Source organism: Hippopotamus amphibius, chromosome X (assembly GCF_030028045.1).
Source record: "Hippopotamus amphibius kiboko isolate mHipAmp2 chromosome X, mHipAmp2.hap2, whole genome shotgun sequence".
Classification (NCBI taxonomy): domain Eukaryota; kingdom Metazoa; phylum Chordata; class Mammalia; order Artiodactyla; family Hippopotamidae; genus Hippopotamus; species Hippopotamus amphibius.
The window spans coordinates 38724504-38739655 of NC_080203.1; the positions used below are offsets into that span (position 1 = coordinate 38724504).

Sequence of the window (15152 nt, forward strand, 5' to 3'; positions counted from 1 at the left end):
ACTAGAGGGCGGGAAGGATCATGGGAACATGGCTTCACCAGCAGAGCCTCAAGCCTATGGGGACCCATTGCTCTTGATTAACTTTTAAGTGGTCAGGACAGTTTCCCCCTCCTTTTTCTTCAGGGAGGAATGGTATTCTGGGCCACTACCAGGTTCCTGGTTCACTTTTAGCAGAAAGTCCAATTTTTGTGGGTCCAAAGTAATTAAGAACTGGTATCCTTCCTTCAAACCTCATGAAGACGGAGAGAGGGACTTCCACGTCTTGGTCGGCCACAGAGTCTGTCCACCTCCGGATGCAGATCTTTCTCATCTTCCTTGGCCTACACCCCTGCCCCCAGACTTGGGCTAGCAGCACTCTGTCTTTGAGGCCCTGAGGAAAGGTGACATTTATAGGGTCATCTGCTTGCTGACTTTTATTCAGAGGGGAACATTCCCTTTGGACATGGTCTTGAAGTTACTCTTGATGAAATGGAAACAAGATACGACACATGCAACATGGAAAGAAAATGGCACTCAGTATATCTTTACTCACTAGGGGCTGTGCTGCCGACTACGAGCATAGTATTTGGAGAAAAAGGATCTCCTTGGGGGCTAAAATGATGGCCCAGATGGGAAGCTTCTTTCCCCTGCCAACACGGCATGAAGTTCATTGTCACAAGACCATCAAATATCAATTCAATGTTTCTGCTTTCTCCGCAGGTAACCTGTCTCCATGATTTCTTTGGTGATGATGATGTGTTTATTGCCTGTGGCCCTGAAAAATTTCGCTATGCTCAGGATGACTTTTCTCTGGATGAAAATGGTAAGGACAACCGCTGAATTTTATTGTTCCATTGTTCTCCCTCCTTCTGTCCCTTAGGATTTCCATGGGTTCATATGGCCTGGAGAACATCCATGCATAGTGGTTCCTTTCTCCTGTATATTTGGAAAAGTTGATTGCATATCTCAGATGCCCGGCCTCCAAATTCAATAAAACTACCTTCCCCAATAGTGACCATATTTTTTGAATCATATATTATGTCACATGGGCTGACAGGCTCAATCAGACCACAGGAAGGAACATTTGGCATCAGAACTTGAATGCTGTATGCATATGATTTTTTTCTAGTCAACATCCTCCAGCTATTTGGCCCATGTTGATGGTTCCATTTTAGAAATATTTTCCACTGTGTTGTTAGTGTCAAGCATTTTCCCTCTTCCCACCTTCTGGCTTGCTGCCCCATTCCCCCAGCTTTGTGGCTCAAGATTCCAGAAGATTGTTAATCTCAGGAAGGAGGTGAACATCTGCCCATCTCCCTTTGCTTGAATCCAAGCTCTGTGTGTAAGTTCATGGTGAATTAGCTCACACAGCCACAGGGCTGGGGTACGATCCTGATGGAAAGACACATTCAAAACATATTTCCTAGTAATAAGGAATAAAGTGTGGGGAAAAAAACAAATCAAGTTGTACTAATATAGAGTTCACAAACAGCTCAAGTGACAAGGACCCCGAAAGAGGTGGCGTTTCTGCTCTATTCACTTTGAGAAGAGGCAAATGACCATACAATAGCTAGACAAAGCTCAGGCTCTGTCCAGTTTCTTGTACCTTCTACATCCCCAGGTCTGGACAGGGATCACTACAAGTTTATCAATCAAAACAAGAAGTAAGACAAACAAAAATGAGCTTTCTGCTTAACTTAGTTTCCTAAAAATTTAATTTACCAGAAAAGATCTCCTAATCTTCCTGTGTAACTTATATTTTCAATGTATCTTTAAGTAGAAGGTGACAAGGAGGTGTCCAATGAAGAGACAACCCTGTGCCTAGCTGTTTGGTTCCCCTTGGAGCATGGTCACATGAGGTTGGGGGAAAGTAGGGTGGAAAGAGCTCTAGAATGGGACTCAAGCTCACCCTTATTCTGCTATTTTCTTCCTTTGTGGCCCTAAGTGAGAGGCTTAAGCTCTTTGTATTCTCATTAGCAGAATGAATATAATAATCTTCCTAATATATCAGCACGATCAGTGCTCCAAATTACCATAGTAGGGATGCTGAGTGACCTGCATAGAAAGGGTGCTCTGAATGTGTCAGATTGGGGTCGGTGACGTAGCAGGAACACCTGGCAGACTCTCCTACACACCCAGGGGCTTTCTGCAAGCTCTGAGTGACATAGTCACTACTGGTTCATTTATTCATTAAACCAGCATAGCAGATTATGATAACATGCATTGAAAATCGAAAAGAACTCTGTAAATGCAGGATGGTGGTGGTGGAGGTAGTAGTGCTTATTTATAAAATGACGTGACATCCTTAATATGCATATTTCAACATATGGCATGTGATGAGTAATAAATAGGAGCTCCCTCTCCCTCCTTTAAATGACTCATGAATGTTTCATCTGTGTGGCTGCAGCCTCTGAGCTGTCAATCTCTTCTCCCAAGAAATTAATTAATTATGTCAACAGGTGCTATTCTGAGACATGACTGGGTTAGCCAAAAATGACTGAGTCGACTCTTGAATTACCTGCCAGAACTGCTTTTCTACTCCTTCCCTTGTTTCTGTGATCCAGGAATTTAAACACCTGTCTTAGCCCAGGTGACTTTTGAAAGTTTCTCCCATGCCTCCCTCTCCACAACTGTCGTTCCTTCAGACAATGAGAACCACCTTGTAGTCTTGAGCCATAAGGTGCTTTGGCATGTGGTGCTTATTCCAGTTTCCAGAGGTTGGTAAGATGCTGAGCCTTGATTCTCCCCAGCTCTGCTAAGCCATCTGCGTCCTTTTCCACCAGAATGCCGAGTCATGAAGGGAAACCCATCAGCCACAGCTGGCCCAAAGGCGTCCCCAACACCTCAGAAGAGTTCAGCCAAGAGCCCCGGCCCCATGCGCCGGAGCAAGTCTCCAGCTGACTCAGGTAACGACCAAGACGGTGAGTGCTCTTCTCCTAACTGTGCACGCTGACTTCATTTACTGAGGCCAGTACCTTCTGCATGCAGAGGAATGAGCTCCTCACGAACACCATTGTGTCTCCATGAGACCAATTCTATCCATTCAGAGGCTAAGCAGTTCAGCTTGTTTGGAGTCATGGAGACACAGCCACAACCCCGATTCTACTCAGATGGATGCAGACCAGACATCTGGCCCAATTGCCATGCTTGCTGTAGTGCTATTTGCCATGGTCGTCTTCATTGCCATCATTCTCAGCGTCATCCAGCCAATGCACAATGAAATAATCAAGTCAAACATATGTTTGAGATAGAAAATTGGAATCAAAAACAAAAAGGTAAAAAAAAAAAAAAGCCACCTACCTCAAAGTGTCAACATTGTGGATACCTTTGAGCTTCAAATTTGACTTTGAATTTTTTAGAAGTCAAAAAAAAAAAAAAGAACGAAACAAATACACTGCATCATTTTCACAGGAGAAAAGGACATATAGGCCAGGTTCTGAAAGGAAATAAAGAGATTTGTCATATAGGGTTTTATTTAGTGGACAGTGAGTGATCTAAAAAATGTGGTCTAGGGATCACTGCCCACCCGTGAACCATTTATCAGTCTGTGACGAGATTAGGAGCTTGTGCCAAATGTAAATCATGCCACTGAGCAAACCATTTACTTCATAGCATAATTTTACCAATAAAGGCAACAGTGTGTTAGTTTACCCTCTGGTACAAGGTCTTGCACCCACAGTTTGAGTGGCACTGATCTAAAAGGTAAAAGACCACAGAAGACCAAGTTTAGAAGCTTAGTAGACTCATGAACAGACAATTTGAGTTCTTCATGGTAAAGAAATTATATGATCCAGAAGATTTACACATTTGTCCGCCCAAGGCTCAGAGTTCACCATGAGAATTCTTCTGGCGTGAGAGCCTTGGGGCAGAGGGCAAAAGCACTCTTTATCACTTCTTCTATTTGAGGCAGCTTGAGCAGCCTATTGGCTTTGAAATGCCCGTGGCCTGGAAAAACAGCCAGTCCTGCTGACCTCACACTACCATGCCTATCACTGGCCATCTCTTTACTCTCAGCCAGAAGGAACTCAACTGTAAAGAGGCAGCTTAGGCTTTTCATACTTCCATGTCTTTGCATACCCTGTTCTCCCGCATCTGGAATGCCATCCCTCAAACCCACCACTCTTCTTTGCTTGAAAACTCCTATTCATCCTTCGACACCTCCGATAGAGATAGTTGTTCCATTCACCGCAACATCATGGCATGTTATTCATATCTCTGCGGTAATATTCACCACAACTGTGTTGTAAAGTGTGTATATACTTGTATGTATTTACTTCCTCAACTTAAATGCTAGTTCCCTCAAGGGCAAGGTGTCGTGTTCATTTTTGTGTCCTCAGTGCTGAGCACAGTACCTGGGTCCTAGTAGATGTACTGGGTCCTAGTAGATGCTCAGGTAATGCTTGTGAACGAATAGATGCATAAGAGCACCTATTTCACCCATCATGGTGCTAGAGACCCAGTAAGCATGTAGGTAATATTTGCAGAAGGAATAAAAAAACGCACATGTTTGATGATATTTTGGTTAAGCCTACAGAATAGCACATGAATCTACTAAGCAAATTCATGTTGCTCAAACTACAAAGACTTAGATTTTAACACTTGGATTGAGAATGAAATTGTTTGTACATGTTCTAAGCAGGGCCTTGCCAAAAAATGGACTTTAAACATTTGATCAAGATTCCTAAAGTCTGGCAATAATCACTTAGCTGATCATTTTTTTCCGAAGTATCACTGGCTATTTCTGGGATTTCTAACCTGTATTACTTATCTCTCGCTATAAAATGAATTACCCTAAAACATAGTAGCTTGAAACAACAAACATTTATTATCTCACAGTTTCTGTGTGTCAGGAATTCTGGGGTGGCTTAGCTGGGTGGTTCTGTCAGGCCCAGGATCTCCCATGTAGCTGAGGTCACCGTATTAGTAGGGGCCGCAGTCATCTGAAGGCTCAACTGGGACTGTAGGATCCACTTCCACGATGGCCATTGGCAGGATCTTCCCCCAGACAGTGATTCAAGAGAGTGAATAAGGAAGAAGATGTAGTGCCTTTTATGATCTACTCTCCAAAGCCACACACTGTCACTTCTATTTTAGTCTATTCATTAGAAGCAGTCACTAAGGCCAGCCCACATTCAAGGGGAGGGGAAGCAGGCTCCATTTCTTGAAGGGAGGAATATCAAAGAATTTGTGGACCTATGTTTAAACCATCGCATAACCCATTGGTTAGAAATGCTGGAGTGGTGGCAGTTTGAAGTAAATAGAGTCTCTTTGCAGACCATATCCAATTGGATTACCCAGCACGCATGAACATAACCACCTGTAATTAAAAACAGTGTAAACATATGTCAAATAATTGATTTCCAGCATGCTATATGCAGAATTTCCCTTCTAAAATATATGCACCTCACTGATGCTAAGATGTTGGAGACAGAGAAGGAATGCATTAGGACTCCGTGAATATGTGTCAAATTGAAAGGAGTTATAATAGATCCCTAGGCTTAGGTAGGTAAGATCTCCTCTTATTCCTTCAGAACTCCCTTGCTAAAGAGAAGGAATGAGGATGTATTCACACACACAAGATAAACAAAGTAACCAATTTGAGGTAGGAAAATGGGACCTTACTTGGCAGATATCAGAGTTATAAACAGCCCATGTTTCCTACCAGTAAAAAATCTAAAGTGGTATCCTCAGTGGAGAGAATTTAAATCTTCGTTTCAGATAATTCATTCATGAACATAAATGAAGTCAAACTCTAGTCTAGCCAGCCCTCATGGCACTTTCTAGAACATTTGAGCTCATCTTAGATGATGTGTTTAAAGCTTCCACGTGATTTCAGCCCCAAAGGATAAAAGGATTCGTGTAACAAAACCTCGCCCATTACATGGGAGTTAAGGACCAAGTCTAGGACATTCACGCAGTGAACATTCCACAGGGGCAAAGCTGATCTCAGGCAAAAAGGTACTTTAGGTAAGGTTTGAATTTGGCATACCCATTTTCCCTTTTCCGCCCCCTCCTCACTCAGGACCGTCCCAAGCTGGGAGGTGTAGAGGGATAGGATATGGAAGAGGAGAGAGGGACATCTCTCTAGGAAAACCCAACTATACCACTTCCCAGCTTTGTGACTTGGGACAAATTTCTTACCTTCTCTAAGACTTGGTTTCCATTTTGGATAAGACAGAATTTTCATGTCTAGACAAAAATCATTTTCATTGTTTTCAGTTATTCCCAGAGTTGTAAAAGAGCTTCCACAGAATCAGAATCAGGTAACAAAACAAGAAGGATGAGCTATAGACAATGCATAGTTTTGCATTAGCATAAATTTCTCCTTACAAACTAAAGAAAGAATTATTTCATAAAGTATCAAGGTTTCCTGAGCTCTTAGCAAGGGACATATACAGATTAATATATATTTAACCAAAGAATAATGGCATTGGGTGGGGCTGAAATTCTTTGTTCTTTTCTAGTACACAGTAGTACCTCCCTGTTTCCATTCTGCGTCAGTCTGTCTTGGATCTGAGACTTGTGGATGGAACCACATTTCTTCATTCAACCTGAGTAACTAAAGGTTGTGGAAGATAGGCCATTTCCAGGGAATTTTAACTACCTTCCTTTGATGGCAAATGAAAGCCAAAAATGTTCCTCTTTAGCCAGGATTCAAACCAAATGAAACATTGGCTCAGTTCAGGTTCAGTTAAAGGAATGTTTTGATGTTCTAATTCATTAGAAAATGTATAGGTTTGATTCTGGTTTGAACAAGTTTGCTAGATTTTCAAATATATATATATTATTCAAATATATATAATATTTTATATATATTTGGTCCAATTCATGTTTCAGTTAATGTCTGGGTTCAGTTTGACTTGAGGTTTAGGAAATTGATGCTGTTTGGTCTGTAATTTGCGTCATAATTTGATTCCTTGTTCCTAAGTCCTTAAGTTGTCTCTTTCCCATTCTGCCCATGAATAAATCAAAATCCTTCTACTTTATTCCCTTCGAGTTCAATTCCCACTCCTGCCAATACTGAGTTTGCCCCAAATAGAATGTCTGTTGCTAAGCTCTAAACTTGAGTTAAGGAAAGACTTGATTGTCTATATAATATTGCTATAAGGAGCTCTCATTCTCACTGGGCAGAGCTGATGGACTCTGAGAATCCAAGTTCCATTAGCCAAGTTTGTCTTTAAAATAGGGCAAGGGATTGTGTGGTAAGCAGTAAGCAGATGAAACCTGAGCCCAGAAGGCTCCTGGGGAATGTTCAAAGAAAGTTTGTGCAGTTTTGATTAACCCGGGACTTGCCATTTGATGGGCAAAGGTAAGCCTGGTTTCAGAACTAAAGAAAGCCGTTTCTGTGTGTCTCTTTCTATTTCCATTTTAGCCATTAATGTGTTGCTTTTTCCCTTTATGCAACTACCTCCCAAATGAATTGAATTGAATTGAATTGAATTGAATTGAATTGAATGGACAAAGTCAGCTAGTTGCTGGGAAGGAATCTTTTCCTTTTCTTTCTTTCTTTTCTTTTTTTTTTTTTTTTAAGGAACCTCCAAGGAAGCTAATTAACCACCCTGGTAGACTGAGAGGATTGTAATGTGATAATTAGTTTGTTATTCTTCAATAGTTAGTCATTGTTGTAGCAACCCAATGTTCCCCACCTTCCTTCCCCCAACCTAAGTGCACCTATTCCTAAAAGTCAAACCTTCCCTCTTCCCAAACCCCCAAGAATGAATGTCTTCTCTACCAAAATATACAGGTTTTGAAAGGGGAGGTCAAGGGCCACAAAACAGCCAGTGAGGGGTGTCCGTGGGAGAATAGTATCCAGGAATCCTTCTCTTCGGAACCAAACAGGCTGCTTTGGGTTGCCTAAGATGGAGGGACCTGGATGTTCTGACCTTCCTGAATGTGACTGTCGGGATGTACCAGCTCAGTGTAATAAAAATATAGTGCAAGCCACAAATGCAAGCCTTGTATGTAATTTTAAATTTTCTAGTAGCCACAGTTGAGTTCAAAGAAACAGGTGAAATTAGTTTTGATAATATATTTTATTTTGCCGAATATAGCCAAAATCTTATCATTTCATCATGTAACCAATGTAAGAAATTGTTGAAATATTTTACATTCGTTGAAATGGGATTGAATTTTATGCTTACAGCACATCTCAATTCTGACTAGCCACACTTCGAATGCTCACTAGCCATATATGACTAGCTGCTACTATATCAGACAGCACAATACCCTTCTTCTATGTCTGAGAGAGGTTCAAGATCTTGATCTTTTACATGAAATAAATGCTCTGCGCTTTGTAAAATATTTCCAAATCCATCATCTCAGTTGTCACTCATAATAGCACCATGAGGTAAGTTGGGAAAGGAAAATTACCTAGTTTTTTTTTTTTTTAGATTGGAGAACTAAGATATAAAGAGGTTCAGTAAATCTTGCAGTCCTCCCAATATCTATTTAGTACTCAGGAACCAGAGCCCAGCTCTTCTGACTCCCAGGCAGGGGATCCTTGCATTGTCCTTGAGGCAGGGTGTAGAAGCTCCAGTGATGAATAAACCATCTCTGTTGCACGGCCCTTGCTTCTCAGCTTCCGTCCACCTTCCCCCCACTCCGTGCAAGGGATGTGGAGAGGTGGGGCGGGGGTGGGGGTTGGTATCTGTGTCATTCTCTGTGTGCAGCGCAGAGCACAGCCAGGAGTCATTAAGCGACTTAGTTTCCAGTGCCCAGTCCTAGACCCTCCATCAGCTCCCCTACTGTCACTCCAAGGGGAAGTGGTGCCCTTGGCCAAGCTATGGGAAGAGAGAAACTTCCCTTGCCTCCTCCCCATTCTGATTCTTTCTAAAACCACAGTTTATGTCTGGGTTAAGCAGAAGAACTTCCTATATATAAGGCAACTTTTCCATTGCCCTTGGAGAGTCACTTAGGAATCCTTGGTTGGAGCTTACGGTCAAATGCTCCCGCCCCTCCCCCCGCCAGCACGCCACAGGGAATGGGATGCAGTCTTGTTAACCCATCTCCCTGCAGTAGGAGTCCTAGCAACTTGCTGCCGCCGGGGATTTGTGTTTCAGCACAACAGATTCTCCAGATTTTTGGTGGAGTACCTAGTAATGCTAGGTGCTATGAGGAAAAGAAATGATAAGATGAATTCCCTGTCACTGTGAAGCTCATGATTTATTTGGGGAACCAGTATGCATATACATTTAACAAAAAATTGTATTTACAAATATATAGTTCATATGTGCCAAGCAACCATTCTAATCACTTTACATGTATTAACTAATATAATCCTTACAACAACCTTATGAGGTAGGTGTTGTTATCCCCATTTTGCAAATGGAGATACTAGCGCATATGAAAGTTAAGTGACCTGTCCAAGATTACACAGCTACTAAGTAGGGCTGGGATTTGAACTCGGGTAATCTGGCTCCACAGTCCACAATTCAACCATTGCACTGTGGTGCTAAATAAGAGTTCATGATGTTGGTTTGTTTAAATGCCAAGTGCATGAGAGATACAGACAGTACGTGCTGTTGGAAGTACTGGAGTTTGTGGGAAAGAGAGTTCATTGGGGGCTAGGGTGCTAAGCGAAGCCTTCCTGGAAGAACTGGGGCTTGAAGGAGGATTAGATTTCAATTGATAAGGAAATGGATATTTCTGGCAGCAGAGAGAGCATGAACAAAAGAGCAGAGGTGGGGATGAATATAGCATATCGGGGTACAGAGGCAGCTGTTAACTCTACATCTCCAGCCCCAACCTTCCTTCTGGATATCAGTGCCATGAATGCCTACCAGACAATTCTGCTTATATGTGCCAAATGCAATGTGTCTACAAATCAAAAATATTTCCTCTCCCCAACTCCCTGACAATAGATTCAATTCTATCCTATTCCCCAGGCGCAACACCTTGACGTTAGCTTTGACTCTTCCCACTCTTTAATCGTTCACGTCCACCACCTGCTGTTCCTGTTGTTGTTGAACCTTTGAAACATCTTCACCTTTCTCACACAGAAGTCCCTTCCTTTCCTTCATCACCTGATGCTTGGGTTACTCAACACGCTCCTACGTAGAATCTCTGCTTCAAATCTCTGTTTGCTTTTACATCTGCTGTGGTGCCACCACATTTTTCATCCTAAAACATGGCCATTGTGTAACTTTCCTGCTCCAATACCTTCAGTGGTTCCACACTGAGTTCACTGACCACTCCCACCCCCATGGTAATGCTGAGAGAGTAAAAAGAGAGAAGAGCCAACAGCCGAAGACACTGTTGTAGGCAGCACAGCCATAACATGCAAAAACCAGAAGTGATGGGCTTCACTCGGGAAAACTTCAGTCCTCTAATGCCTGACCTGCTAGCCAAAGAATTAGTGTTCAGCCTGCATAGGTTGATAAATCACCCCCTGTGGAAGGGGATTTCCTAACTTGGTGCTTCAATTCCTTCCATTTCTAGTAATGGCAGTAGTAATAGCAACAGAAGATGTCATTATTGAGCCCTCCCTATCTGCTAAAGCACCTGGCTAAGCATTTTATATATAGTCTGTCATGTAATCCTCAAAACAACAAGTGACATATGCATTATTTGTATTCAGATATGACAGGTGAGGAAACAGACTCATAGAGGGTAGGTTACAGCTGAGGTCACACATCTAGGAAATGGCTAAGCCAGGGTTTAAAACCCTGACTGATTCCAAAGCATATGTTCTTTCCACAAACTAAGAGCAGTGTAGTTTGTGTTAGTTCCTGCCCCATAAAACTGGGAGTGTTGGCAATAGGCTTGCTCCACCAGAAACATGTTCTCAGCAGAACCACCTTCAACTGGAAATAAATGTTGTCAGCATTATCAAGCCTGAGAAAACAATCCTGGCACATCCATCAGCCTTCTTACAGATGTCCTCTTCTCGAGGGAAACTGATCTGTGTCAAAATATTACAGAACTCGATACACATATTTGTTTTGCAACAGGGAAGACTCTTACTTCTCTCCTTTATTTAAAAGAACTGCATGCTCTTCAAGACTCTGTAAGGAACAGATTTAAAATTCAAACTCCCAACTTCTGAAGTTACAGTATCTCACAACCTACGATTGAATTTGGCCTGAGAACCAGCCCTATGATCAAATCAGTAAAGAGCTGTTTTGGGGCCCTTAGTTCTTGCTTCCCTATTGGATGGGTCTGGGGAGAGGGACAAAAGCTTTCCCACTGAGCAGAAACAATTAGCCAAACCAATCCACACACCTCGCCCAAGGGCTGTTTGGAATGAATGTGTGAAAACCACAGGCTCTGTCTCTTAGCCTTGTTCTGAAGTAATTTGAAACTACCTTGGTTCTACTTGGATGGCCTTCAAAAAATCTCCGTGTGTAAGTTGGGAGAAACCAGGGTGTCTTTGGACTAGAATGAACACTTAGAGCATCTCAATATGAGGGAAAAAATGAGGAAGTGGCTGAATTGTATGAGGGTGAGTCAAAAATTATCTGCACTCTGGTTATATTAAAACTTCTGTTGGCTGCACTGTCTTATCAGCACTTTTTGTTCAAGGCTACTGTCTCCCCAGTCACTGCTGTGCAGGTGTGAATGTGTTACATCAGTGCATTTGTAACTGTGGTGCAAGCAAAAATGGGTGCCCCACTTGTGATTTGCACAAAAGAAGAGCAGCATGCAGTGATATGTTTTTTGTGATCTGAGGGTGTACCTGGTGCCTCAGTTATTTATCAAAGACTTTGTGCACAGTATGGAGAATGTGTTTTGACGAGAAGAAGTGTGTATGAATGGATAGAGATGCTCATTGAAGAGCTGAAGCCTAAACTTCTGATTAAATGCAGAGCACTGCTCTCCAAGGGCGCTGTGATCTTGCATGACAATGCACATCCACACACTTCTGCCCACACTGTCCACAGTCTGCAAAAACTTCCCTTTGAGGTGCTAAGGCATCCTCCCTCTAGTCCCGATCTTGCTCCATCAGACTTTCACCTGTTTGGTCCCCTCAAAGCAGCCCTACAAGGACGAAGATTCACTTCTGATGAAGAAGTGAAGACAGCGGTGCATTCGTGGATCGCAGCTCAGCCTAAAACATTTTTTAATGAGGGAATACAAAAGCTTGTTGACAGATGGACGAAATGTATTGAAAAGCAAGGAGATGATGTTGAAAAATGATGTATTTGTCTTTTCTAAAAGTTAATTATAATAGATTCTACAGCCACAGCGCAGATAATTTTTGACTCACCCTCATATGTTGAGATCTCCCTCTGCAAGGCATTAAGGAATTAGAAAAGATAAGACAGAGAACAAATCACTAAAAGGTCATGGTGGCATGTGATATGCTAACTTTGAGGGAATTTTGAAATGAATCTGTGAGCAACGAATCTGTGAGAAGAGGCAGTTTATACCCTTTAAGCAAGTTCTATACTCTCTGAGCCTCTGTATTCTTGTCGTTAAAAGGAGACCATTAATTCCTGGCTACCATCTCTTGGGGTTATCAGGAGAATCGTGTGAATTCATATATTGCAAAATGCTTTGAAAACAATTGTAGAAATACATCTGCGATTATTAAGGTGGCTCTGAAATTATTGTCATGGCTTTTTTTTTTAATAGGCTGGGTTTTTTATTTTCAGTGAGTAATATTTCAAAATTGACATCAAACCAAAACCAGTAGACCTGATTTCGAGTTGAGCTCAAGGGTTGCGATTAGAATGGGAGGGAAAAGCCAGAGCTAAGTGAATAAGTATTAAATTAGTTTGCTCTCCAGTCAAAGGTTGGGTGAAAAGCATATGGCAGACTGGCCCCTTTCTTCCTGTGCCATGCGAACTTGAACCCAGAATGTATAATGACTTGTCTAACTCATTGCCAGGCAGTTCTTTAATCACTGTACCTGGGGCTACTTACACCCACCTTACACACAGTTGCATCCTGATTTCCAGGGATCCGTCCAGCCTCTAGACAAGGGAACCCACAGTCGAAGAGCTCAGCATCAACTTGCCAGGCTGGTGACCATACTCTGCCCTTGGCCACCACCCATGCCAGAAACTGAACTTTCTTCTTGTTCTTTGCGAACTGACTCCCTCCACCTTGTTCCTCACTCCTGGGAACCCCTACTCCCCTACACGTTTAAACTGCTGTAAATCCAGTTAATTCAGCCTAGTTACCTTGCCTGCCATCTTTTGTTTGGGCTTGTCTTGTTCCATTCTGATGGAGCCAAGGATTTAAAGACAAGCGCTGGGAAATGGGCAGGTATAACCATTCAGAGAAGCAAGTAAGCCAAGACTGTGCCAGGCCAAGCTTGGCAGTTGTGGTGCATAGCTGAGGGGAGTGACAGACAGGGCACAGATATCATCTTCCCAGAGGGCTCTGTGGATGAGGGTCGTTACATGCCTCTCTGGCTGCCCTGTCTGCTATTGTTTCATGACATTGGCTATGAAACCCAGTTGGTCGGGTGAAGGAAAGATAGCTCTTGCTAATCACTTTCTAATCTAAACTAGATCAAGGAGGATAAAAGTCTAGAAGGTGAGCATAAGCTCTGGTGTCTGCTTCTACCTGCTGCTATTTCTTTCTTTTTTTTTTCTCCGCCACAACTCTTCTCCCTCCTTCCTACCCCCCATCAGAAAGTTGTCATAGGAAGGAGTCCCAGAAGCAAACCAGGTGAAAAAAGGAACAGCAATGCAGCAAAAACTGAAAACAAACCAACACACACACAGGCTTTGGAATCAGAGAGACCTGTGTTCAAATCCTGACTTTGCTACGGCTAAGTGGAATGAGCCTCTGTTTCCCCAACAGAAATTAGAATATGACTAGATGAAGTTGTGTGTGTGTGTGTGTGTGAGAGAGAGAGAGAGAGAGAGAGAATGGAAAGAGAGAAAAGAGTGCCTGGCTTATCACAGACACACAGTAAGCATTATTATCCTGGTTTTTCTTAATAAGACAGACGAGGCAGCCTAGGAGATTGGAAAGTTCCTGATATACCTTGTTTTAGCGTGGAAAAAATGAACTGCACGATGAGAAGAATGAACTGCACAGTGAAAGGATTTGGACTATGAATAAATGAAAGGTGACAACAGTGGGGCAGTGCTGTGCTTCTGAGGAGGGAAATGAGAACAAGAAAAAGAGGGTGAACACTCCCCCAGTACATTCTCAAATTGCCGCTGAGAACTGGAACCTCAGAGACAGGAGCTAAAGATGTTTAGTAAAGCAGAATAAAGGAAAACGAGGGCTATCAAGCTGGTGTTACTTCCAGTCACTCTCAAAATGAACTGTGACAGCTTTCCATGTGGATTTGCCAATTGGAGACTATGCACAGTGTGTCAGACCCTATTTTCATCTTCTCCTGCTACTTCTTTTACTTGACATTTACACGAATTGGCTGCAGAATTCAAATCAAATGGCACCCTCCCAGATTTTTTCCCACAGAACCCATAGAAGAAATGCATATGAGAATATATTTTTATGTAGTCTGTAAATGTGGGCACTCCTTCAGCTTGTAAGGAGTTGACATTTGTCTATACGTGTCTACATTTTCTCATTTCTCTATGAGTGTCTCTGGGTTTGATTCCATCAGGGAAGTCTGGGAAAGTGTCCGCGTTTTTTTCAACAATTCAATTGTTAATTGTAGTTAAATGGTTAAAAACTGCTTTTCAAAATGCTTATTGAATGTTGACGACAAAATTAAATCCTTTATTTACAGGTAGCTTAAGATTGGTCTGGGGATTGATTGATTGGGGGAGTGGCAGTGGAACATATATAAACAGATACAGACATGCAGAGAAGAGAGAGAGAGGTATAGGTGGAATATGTATCTCTGTATTATCCCTCAAGTTGGGGGATGAGAGTTACAGAGGATATTGAGAAAAGAACTAGAAATTGCCAAAGAAACCTGTATGTGCAGATCCATGGCCAATAAGTGGAAACTGGCCCCCATACAGATAAGCTTTGTTTAATATTTTTCCACATTTTGCCAAGACCAGTGGGCTCATTCTCAGATAAAAGGCTAGATAAGAGGGTAGGTGAAAAAGACCGTTTTCACACCAGAAGTATAGTACCCATCCTTTTGCAGCATGGCTGACAAATGCTGGGAAACGCGAATCTGTTCTTGCCAAAGGATACAGCGACTGAATGGAAAAAAATGCCAGAACTTACCTGGGGATGCCTACATCTGTTAGACTTCCTGGCTGAGGTCAGGGCTCTTTGGGAAGACTTGAATT

At 42.3% G+C, this 15152-nt stretch overlaps 1 protein-coding gene across 1 annotated transcript in view; it reads left to right on the top strand.

Moving 5' to 3' along the window:
* The window catches only part of DCX (doublecortin), a 106484-nt gene that overhangs the window by 76072 nt on the left and 15260 nt on the right, over positions 1-15152 (top strand). The window contains exons 4-5 of the mRNA XM_057719020.1: positions 700-802; positions 2763-2900. Of these exons, the coding sequence (XP_057575003.1) occupies positions 700-802; positions 2763-2900 (241 nt within the window). The remainder of the gene's footprint in view (positions 1-699; positions 803-2762; positions 2901-15152) is intronic.